General features: G+C 22.8%; 3 protein-coding genes across 3 annotated transcripts in view; 2 read left to right on the top strand and 1 right to left on the bottom strand.

The window, feature by feature from the left end:
- Positions 1 to 2,139: 2,139 nt before the first annotated feature.
- On the bottom strand, positions 2,140 to 3,312 carry LOC108554897 (transmembrane protein 242). Its single transcript, XM_017910311.1, has 2 exons — positions 3,207 to 3,312; positions 2,140 to 2,586 (listed from the first exon to the last, which is right to left on the bottom strand). The coding sequence occupies exons 1-2, from the start codon at positions 3,247 to 3,249 to the stop codon at positions 2,210 to 2,212; spliced, it is 420 nt and encodes a 139-aa protein (XP_017765800.1). The 5' UTR covers positions 3,250 to 3,312; the 3' UTR covers positions 2,140 to 2,209.
- Positions 3,313 to 4,036: 724 nt separating this feature from the next.
- Positions 4,037 to 8,354, top strand: vimar (visceral mesodermal armadillo-repeats). The gene is made up of 10 exons (XM_017910309.1): positions 4,037 to 4,046; positions 4,650 to 4,778; positions 4,983 to 5,216; positions 5,896 to 6,062; positions 6,298 to 6,529; positions 6,707 to 6,853; positions 6,928 to 7,323; positions 7,429 to 7,561; positions 7,720 to 7,985; positions 8,233 to 8,354. Exons 1-10 carry the CDS (start codon positions 4,037 to 4,039, stop codon positions 8,352 to 8,354), a joined length of 1,836 nt encoding a protein of 611 aa, XP_017765798.1.
- A 1,267-nt stretch (positions 8,355 to 9,621) lies between these two features.
- Sec24AB (Protein transport protein Sec24AB) overlaps positions 9,622 to 10,789 on the top strand; it is an 8,944-nt gene continuing 7,776 nt past the window's right edge. Inside the window, exon 1 of the mRNA XM_017910307.1 lies at positions 9,622 to 9,768. The gene's annotated coding sequence lies outside the window, so the exon portion shown is untranslated. The remainder of the gene's footprint in view (positions 9,769 to 10,789) is intronic.

The raw sequence follows: 10,789 nt of genomic DNA, 5'->3' as shown, positions 1-10,789 counted from the left end.
TATCATGTTATTCTAACTTACAAAAATAATATTATAATAATATTTTTTTTACAAAAATAATATTATAATAATATTTTTTTTACAAAAATAATATTATAAAGCTAAAAATATGAAACTCAAAAGTTAACAAATATATAAATATTGAACTTTATTTTTAAAAATAACTCTTTTTACCAATTCTTTTTTTCCTTTTGCTCATTATTACATATTAATGGTGCAAATATTACAGAATAATATCGTTATTTAATAAACACAGTATCTTTGTTTAACATATACAATATGTTTGTTTAACAATTTTTAGAATATCTTTATTTTTATAAAGAGATGCCGTGGACAGTCCGCCTGCGATTTAAATGAAACTTGGTACGCTTAAAAGACAGCCAAAAATAGTAAATACGTAATTTCTTTTAGTTGCTGTAACCGAAGTTTAAGGGGGCAAATCATCTCCCAAAGGTCGACCACCCAAGAGCTAAGTCGGAAACGATAAGAAATAACAAAAAATTCCTTTATCAAAAATTGTATGGTTTTTTGACATGTTAAAACAAAGTACAAAAGTTAACAAAAAATATTTAACAATATTTATAAAAACTAAAACGTTAATAACAACATCAGCAACAATAATTTGAATATAAATTTTAAATCGACATGTCATTCAATGTAACCAACAAACATGTTAATTACAAACACATAGATAATTATATGAAAAAAGCATATAAACTTCCGCAATCAATTACTATGTAAATTGAAAATTTTATTCGAATTTCTAAGTAATATCGCAATTGGCATTCTCAGAGATCAAATGACATACTGATAATACCATATATTTTGTAATTTAAGCCTTTATATTCATTATGTTCAATTTTCAATTATAGATTCTTTTAATTTAGTTTAGTTCAAGTGATACAATTTATGGCACGAGCTATTTTATTGCAAGATGAAGAAATATCAAAAAATTTCGAAAAATAGGAAATTGTTAAACAAAAGAAAGATTAAAAAATATGTGAGGAGATAAGAATTTGGAATTTCGGTCAAGAAATATTTAATCCTTCATCGATAGAGACATCTGTTTCAATTAGAGAAAAAATTCCAGTCTACCCAGTACGTGGAAGCAGTTTATATGGCGTATGAATTTTGTCGTTGAAGGGTCGATATATTTTATACAAAATGATAACCCCTTGAAGGGTTAATCCATTGTCGATATACTTTATGCAAGATGATTCCCTTTTTAATTAATCCAATGCGTTATAAATTACACAATAAAAGATAACGTTGCGTCGATATGTTTGTTTATAACTTTCAAACAGAAATGGATATCATTTAAGTGACAATTAGTGTTAACTAGTTTTATTTATATTTTTGATATATAATATGTAGATGAAAATTGTAATTATTTGGGAATGAGTATAGTGAATTTTCAAAATTGTAACATTTTTCACCTATTACTACATTAAAAATATGTCAAGAAATAACAAAATGTAACTAATTAATGAAATTGAAAAAGGTAATAAACTATTTATTTAGCAATAGACATTACTAACAACCATCTAGGAACATATAATAAAACACATTACTATCTTGCACATTCATTTTTTAATTTTACTAAAAGCTCAATTAATTTTATTTTATTAAATGATTACAAATATTTAATTTATAATAACAAATTAAGAATGTTATATAACATTAATAGTTTTTCTTTGATTAATTAATTATTGTTTATGATTATGATTCTATGCTTATTTTCAATAATAAATTAAAGAGGTAATTACAAAGTATCAGTCGTTACTTTAAATCAAAATATTTGAAATATTTAAATATATTTAAAATATATATTTAAATATATTTAAATATTTCAAATACTTCAAAATATTTTAAATCATTTATTTTGTACAAAAATTATTATTAAAATAACTTTTCATATTTCTTTATAGAAGGAAAAAACAATACGATGTGCAATACCTGTAAATCATTGTACAATTATGAACACATAATATATACTCAACTACAAAGTAAACTATTACATTAATTGTAACATAATATATAGGGAGTATAAGTTTTTAAATAAACATTTGAAACTATTTTTTTATGAATTAATGTAAATTACTTGATGATTTCTAACTTTTATATTATTTTATAGATCATTATACATAACCGATATCATTTTTAAAACAATTTCTTATTCCTTTTAATTCAAATTTATGTATCAGTAAAATTATTTATCTTTACCCCAGTCTTCAGAGATATACTTCAATAAATCTGTGAGGTTTTCAAATTCTGTTCTACTCTGAGGAGGATCATTTTTTGGTATTCTTGGTAAAATATTACCAACTTTTAATCGAAACTCCTCTGCAGTTTTAGCTCCAGAAAGCTTCCAAATTCCATAAAAAAGTATTGTACAACCACTAACTGCCCACACTGAACCCCAAAACAAAGCTCTTGTCGCAAGTGCTACACCAGACTCTTGCAAACCTTTCCCTCCTATAAATCCAGCATCAAAACTTTTGGTATCTTTTTTTTTAGCTGCCGCTAAAGCATTAAAAAAACCAAGTAAGGTAGAAATTCCAGCTAATCCACCTAGCATCAATGCTCCTGAAATGAAAATGGATAATATATTTTTTAATGTAATTTAATTTCTGTGACGTAAATCCTTAATAACTCTTTGCCTTTTAATTTCTGTGTAAAGTAGTTAAAAGAGCAGTTTGCTGTTATGAAGCAATATATATAAATATTTACATAGAATATATAATTTTTATTTAATAATCACCACTATGGATGGAAATTGACTTTGCCTACCTTTTCTTCCTATAAAAGTCTATGATCTCTAATATGAGTATGATATGATGTTATAAGGCAAGGAGTTAAAAAAAGGTAATATAATAACATGAAGTAACATTATAGTTATAATACATTTTTTTGTTGTAAATTAGAAAATTAAGGTTATGTATACAGGTTATGTATGATTTAGAAATTTATAACTTCGTAATATAAAATTAGGCGAATTTACTTAGATTTATTTTCTCTAAACTAAGCTTGAATTTATTGCATATCATTTTTACATATTATATTATTGAAAACAAACAAAAACTAAATAATTTAGTATGTAAAAACACATTCATATTTTATATTTAAATTCGTATCTATTGAAATAAAAAAAGGTTTCAATTTAGTAATAAAATAATTACATATAATAAGTTTAAAAACATATCTACCATACAAATTTTTTCTGTCTTTATTTTTGTTTACGTCTGACATGGTTATTTTATATTATGTTATTTCTCATTCATTATTAAAATAAACGTTTTCGAGAAAAGTTTGAAGAAGGTCTACATAAAACAAAGTATAATATTGTTGCCATATTGTTTTGTTAGCAATTATTACACGACCATAATTCTTAATAGATCAAAACATTTATAATTTTTGTTCAATAACTGTGCTCTTATACATTAAAATGTAACAAATAAAAAAAATTATTATTCATATTGTTCAAATAGTAATAATTTTTAAAACTTTTATCACTTTTTCATAATAAATTAGTAATGATTAATAATATTAATTATAGCAATAATATTGCTATACAATATCATTATTTAATAGTTAAAATTTTTTAATATATTTTGTATTCGATTACGTTTGTAAAATTTTTAACGTATAGTATTTTCTTCACTTCACTGCCGTTGCCAATATAAGAAATCTTTACACTAAATTTAAAAATCTTTTTTATGAACATCAAATAAACAACATCATTTAGCATTTATAATTCACGAAATACTAAAATTGATATTAATGTAGACGTATATCATTTAAATCTTATTTTTTTTTATATAGGATTTGTCAGTACCATTACTACTTTATTGATAGCATGTGAAATTGCATTAAGATTCCTCTAGTTATTTTGCTATAGAAAAATTTAACTTTCTTATCTAATGATTCATAATTTATGGAAGATTCTTTAAAGATGTTTTTTTCTCGTTAATAAATTTTATTACTAATTTTGAAAGAAAGTTTCATTTTTATAAAATTCGAAATTAAAATAAGAAAAATGATGGAAGGTAGTGTAATAAAAGATATATCAAATATGTTATAATCAACAACGAAGTTCAGTTAATTCTTAGTAATTTTTAATAGATATTATATGTCATACTGACATTATTTTGTCTTTTTCTTAAATCATTACTTTGTTATTTCGAAAAAAAACTCTTAAAAAGTATAAAAAATTTATATGAAATATATCTTCAAATAAGGAATATTTTAATCCTAGTTTGTGAGAAACAATTTAAAAAAAATAGTAGAAATTTTGTGAAAATGCATGTTAGATGTTTAATTATTGAAAGTGAATACCAAATACTTCTATGAAATTTATGTTAAATAAATTTTATATATTCTGTGCAGTGTACACTGTTCATGATGTAAAAGATGTGTAATATTGTCTTGTGTTTAAAAATTAAACATTATAAATTAAATTTACACAGAAATAGATGTTTTTATCATATATTTGTTTCTTGTATATTATATTTATAATATATTAAATAAACTATTTGTATAAATGTGATGCTGTTTAATATAAATTATTTCAAGTTAGAGATTTATGTTTATATATACACATATATGTACATATATATTTAGTTCCTTAATATTTTATATAACTATTTTAGGTGAATTGAAGCACAACATTGATAAATTAGTTGAAGAATTGCGGTTTGTTGTCAAATCTGAAAAAGAGATTGAAGATATCATCCAGGTGTTAGATTCCATTGTTAATGTTAGCAAAACTTCCATCGGAGGTATTAATTCTGTTTTATAATTTTATTTGAATTAAAATTTAAATTAATTTTTGAAGAATGTAAAATATATATTTTTTATAAAATATAGTATTTATTAATATCGTTTTATATTATTAAGATAAATTTATAACAGATACTAGAAAATTAAAGATATTATTCTATAATTTGCATATATCTTAATAGATAAATTTTATTTGTTTTTAGAAGCTACTGAATTTACAATAGATGATGTTTTTCTAACTTTATTACATCATGAATCTAAAGAAATTATTGCAAAGACTGCTAAAGCAATTGCTGAGATTGCAAAAAGTGAAAGAGGAAGAGAAAAATGCACCAGTACAGATTTAGTAAATGCATTAATAGATCTCTTGAAAGAGGATCGTGTTGATGTATTGACGCAGACTTCTCGAGCTTTGGGAAATATTTGTTACGAGAATGGTAGGGAGCTTTAATCCCTAATGACCCAAATTTTGTTCATGTATGTAGTTAACATTAAAATCACCTTAATATAATATGATATCACTAGAGATAGTAGCATAAATGGTTTTATTAATTGTTATGTGTTAAATATTATTTTTTAAGTAAAATATTATTAAAACATTACTGCAAAAGGGAAAAAATATAAGAAAGCAATATAATTGATTTCTATTAAAAATTTAATTTTGAAAATTAAAGTTATGACAACTAAGTCCTGATATAACTATATATTATTCATTAAATATCAATTAACTACTGAAACTACTAAACTACTAAACTTCTGGACTACTATACTACTGCACTATTAAATTACTAAATTATAGTTCTTAATACACTAAACATTTTTAATACATTAAAAATTCGTATTATTGCTATTAGACACTCTTACATTGTACAATATATTTGGTTTTTATTATGTGGAAAAATACTAGTTCAAATATTATAAAAACTATTTTTATCATAATTATTTATTGTAATATAATAATAACTGTGAAGCTGTAAAAATGAAGAAACAAATATTATAGGTATTGCACAGTAATTAATTTTTATATTAATATAAATTAATTTTTAAATTAATACATTAATAATATAAATTATGTTTAATATTTTTTAATAAGTTTCACTCACAATATTATTATAGAAAATGGTAAGAAATTTGTTGAAGATAAAAATGGGTTGATGTCAATTCTGGCAGTATTGGATAAAAGTGTTGCATTGAAAGATGTAGAAGGTGCACCATTTCTTCGTAATGTTGCTGCAGGACTTTTACTAAACTTTCTTATTGATCAACCATCTCTTCATACAGAAGTATAATATTTTTATTACTGCATTTTTCTTATATTATTATATCATGTGTCAGTTAGTGTAGCTAGTATGTTAAAAAATAATTTATACTGTATACTTCAGATGTATTATACATGTAGTATATAATACATACAAATTTTGTTTAAATTAATTATAACACAAGATTGTGAACATAAAATTTTTAAAATGACAACATATATGAAAAGTAATATATTAATCCGTAGGTACATTTTTTTAGGCATTACAGCAAAAAATAGTACCTATCATCTGCAGTATTTTGGAAATTGATGGAACTGCCGGTGGAGAGGCTGCAATGCATTCTCTTTTAATACTAGGAATACTAAATGATGCTAATATAATATTTTTAAATGAAAGACTTACAAAAATTTTAGTAGATGTATTGTCCACTGATGCATCATCAGAACTTTCTGAAATGTGTTTAGAACTTCTTCATGGACAGGCAGAAGATGGTAACTTTATAATTCTAAAAGTGCAGCAATTGATATTCTAAGTTGTTAAATCTCAAATAATTAATTTACATAAGCATAATGTTAATAAATTTTATATACAGTTAACTTAATTATTTACAATAATGCTTTAAAATATATTCTCTACAAAAATTAATATTATTTAAATTGATATTTTAGAAAATGCAAAATCATTACTTGCTAAAGCAGGTGTTTGTGAATTATTGTTAAAGTTGTTGGAAAAACATAGTCCATATTGTACAGATGAAGAAACTAGGTCTGTTTTGAAGATTGCTTGTAACTTAATAGTTCTTATATTAACTGGAGGTATGTTAGAAAAAAGAAAAGAATATAGATACCGTAATTGTAATTTATAATTTATTTTTAATACAATATTTTAGATGACAGTATGATTAGTCTATATGATAAAAGTAATGGTGTCACATATAAAAAGTTAGTTGAGTGGCTTGAAAGCAAAGACAAAGATTTACAAATTACAGCTGTATTAGCAATGGGCAATTTTGCACGTTCTGATATTCATTGCAAACTTATGGTTACACAAGGTGTTCATCGAGACCTTCTAAAACTACTACAAAGCAATAATACAAACTTTGGTGATATAAGATTTCAACATGCTTTACTCAGTGCATTGAGAAATCTTGTTATTCCACAGGATAATAAACCTATAATTTTAAAAGATGGATTGATAGATGTTTTATATTCTATGTTGGATATTCCATTATATCCAGTTGTATTTAAATTACTGGGTACTTTAAGGATTGTTATTGATGGTCAAAGTATGTACACAGTAGCTTTTTTAAATACATAGAGAATATTTATATTTTGTTGGAATTAATTGATAAGTAAAATATGAAAAACAAATAATTTATTTGTTGTTATAGGTGAAGCTGCTATAGAGCTGGGAAAAAGAAATGGTTTAATAAAAAAGGTTATTGATTGGTGTGAAGTTGAAGAACACCCTGGAGTTCAGGGTGAAGCAAATCGTTTGATTGCTTGGTTAATTAACAATAGCAGGTTGATTAGTTTTAATAAATACATATTTGCAGAATTTACATTCATATCATAATCATTCATATGTTTAAATTCTAGTATATAATATAATATTTTTATAAGACATAAGTTACAATAACTGAAAAAATTAATTATTAATATTTATGTTTCTTTTTAATTAGAACTAAAGAAATAGCCCTTCTGGTAATAGAACATGGAGCTTTGAAACATCTAGCTAAAATGTTAACAGCATCACATATTTTAATGCTAAATGAAGCTTTAATTAGCTTAATGATATTAACCACAACTTCTTTGACTGAATGTGAAGATCTTCTTCTTGATGTTGATATTGGTGAAAAACTTTGCAGAGTTTTCAATCCTGCAATTAATTTGGAAGTACCAATATTACATAATATTTTATCTCTAATAGATAATATTATTAATTCAGGTATTTAAAATTTATTATTATTGAATAGTATAAAGTATTTCGAAAAATATTGAATAATATTTAATTTTAAATTAAAAACATGTAAAATAAAAGAATTCGAAAAATTCATGTAATTCAATTCTATTTTTTAATATATTATAAATATGTCTATTAATTTAATAAATTTTTAAAGATTTTAATATTTACAATTAAAGAAACAATGAATTTATGACATTATATTAAAATTTATATTAAATTTAAATTTCAGATGCATTAAAAGAACATCTGCGAAAAACTAATTTAATAGCTCTATGCGAAGAAACAAAGCTAATCAAACTAGAATCACAACTTAACGAAAAATGGCAAAAGATTCGCGAAAAAATTGTATAATTAAATATTGAAAAAGATATGTATTACAATCGTACAATTTTTTATATGATATAAGCATTAAAATTACAAAACATTTTTTAATTAGGAAAAAATGATTTTTTCTATTCTTGTTTAATAACTTCCATTAATGTAGTAACAATAATCAAAATAATGTACATTTAACATAAATATGCAGTTTATGAGCCTATCATGCTTATCAGAGTCTTATAAATTTTTTTATTACTGATATTTTTTCTAAATAGATAAATAAATAAATAAACATATACACATACAAGTATGAAATTGCTTTATATTAAAAGTAATGATTTTTAAATAAATTTATGTCCATGATTATAAAAAGCAGGAAATTGTGAAGATGATACAATTAATAAAAATAATAATATTACATGAAAAATTATTTTTTAAAATTAACTTTGTTATTTGTTGAAATATAAAAAATATTCATTAATATAGGACTACTGATTTATTAAATAACTAATATGAATGTTATTAATTGATTGTTATATGTATCCATTATATGAATTATTAGCTACTTATTTTAAATGAGATAATTTACTATAAAGAAAGAAAAAAATAATTATAAAAATTTCTGAACATAAAAAATGTATATAGCTTTAAGAAGTCGACCAAACAGTATATTTTATGTGATCAATTGTGACATTAATATAAAAATAAACCCATAAATTGCAGTCACAAATAACTATATAATTTCTACCAATTTTGTTATTTTTAGACATATAACTATTTTATAGTGAATCGTTATTGATGAATCTTAATTTAAGTACATTGTTTAAATAAGATTAATAAAGTATTTACTCTTTAATATTGCTATTAGGTATATATCTATACTAAACACTTTAACAAAAAATGCAATACAAATTTTAAGACAAGTAATTGTTTTAATTTATACATATGTAACATTCTCCAATCTGTAAACAATAATAAACTTAGATCTAGAAAATAATTGTACTATAAAATTACTAAATTATAAAAGATAGTAATTTGATTTGTATGCTTTCAATTTGATAACTAAGATTAAATAAATGTCTTTATGAAAATATTATAATTTAATGAAAACGAATTATTTAGAATGATAATTAGTAATATTTTTAAATTTTGTTTACTATATTATATTACATTAATTGTTCATGTAATTATATATAAATATACATGTACAATGTATAATGTATATTATACATCAATGATTTCAAGTATGTGGTTCGCGATCAGTCCACTGAGCGAAAATGGCGCCTCAATCAACTGGGCTGCCACGTAATGTTGTGTGTCGCGTCGACGAGGTACGTCTCTTCGACAATTAACGGCGAATTACACCGTAAAAAGTGCAATGCACGTCTCATGGTGCAGTGAAGTCTAAACTTTCCTTCATTTTCGTCGTGGTAACCTCGTCCAAAAGGTGAGAAACTTTCCTTGTGCTAAAAAAGTTGAAGAAAAGCTTAGGCTTCATGGTATCTCCACTTGAACATGACGTTTTAACCTTTCGATCTTTCCCTGGTCTCTTGATCTCTGAAAATTTCTGTAGACATTCTGTTTTTCTTTTACCAATCCGAAATCGTAAGTCACAAATTTTAGTACTTTTTTTTTATTCGAATTCCAATCTGATGTGCAATTATGTATATACCTCTCAAATGACAAAGCTGTTGCATTTCATTGGTATTTTATTTACTGTCTTATTATTTTTTTGTCCTGTCGATTTTTGTGTTGTTTTATTATTTTTGTCCTATAATTCATCATAATGTTGTGTTACTATTTTTGTTAACTTCATTCGATTTTTGTTGTTTTTTAATAACATAATTCTATAGTTTTATGATATTTGATTTATATGAAAACTTTATTTTGTGATTTCACTTTATTTAATTGATATGATTAAGCTGCATTAAAATTACGTTCGATTGCAGCATTATTATATTTGTATTATTCATACCACACAATTTTAACATTCAATTTGTTTATTTGTTATTTTTATTTTGATGTCGAAATTTCATGTTTTATTATGTATTTTGACTTATAATAAAATGTATCATATTAATGAAACTATTTTCTAATATTATAATGTCGATATTATTAAATACAATTTATTTATAACTTTATCATATACTTATTATAATTATTTATTATTTATGTATACTTTTTTAAAATAATATTTTACTCTTGATTTTTACTTCTGTTGTGCTTTAATTATGTATTTATGTTAATGAAATGTTTATTCTATGCATATGCATAAGAAAAAATAATATTGTTACTTATTTAGATTTTTGATTAAATTATTATACTAAGAACTTAACAGTAATATACACTTTTTTTTTGTTAGAACTATAAATAAATATTACATCAATATATTAATTGTACGAATGCATACAAAATATATAATAAATAAAAGATTTAATAAATATAAAATATATTTTATCTTCAGATGA

This window comes from Eufriesea mexicana, unplaced genomic scaffold (assembly GCF_001483705.2).
Source record: "Eufriesea mexicana isolate 0111107269 unplaced genomic scaffold, ASM148370v2 scaffold93, whole genome shotgun sequence".
Taxonomy (NCBI): domain Eukaryota; kingdom Metazoa; phylum Arthropoda; class Insecta; order Hymenoptera; family Apidae; genus Eufriesea; species Eufriesea mexicana.
The sequence above is the reverse complement of the archived record's forward strand: the minus strand, read 5'-3'. Positions and strand labels throughout refer to the sequence as shown.

Coding starts and splice junctions, on each gene's coding strand:
- LOC108554897 (XM_017910311.1), bottom strand. CDS start 3,249: ATGTCAGACGTAAACAAAAATAAAGACAGAAAAAATTTGTATG. Junction 2,587..3,206: donor AGACAGAAAAAATTTGTATG/GTAGATATGTTT, acceptor TTTTCATTTCAG/GAGCATTGATGCTAGGTGGA.
- vimar (XM_017910309.1), top strand. Junction 4,779..4,982: donor TAGCAAAACTTCCATCGGAG/GTATTAATTCTG, acceptor ATTTGTTTTTAG/AAGCTACTGAATTTACAATA. Junction 5,217..5,895: donor AAATATTTGTTACGAGAATG/GTAGGGAGCTTT, acceptor ATATTATTATAG/AAAATGGTAAGAAATTTGTT.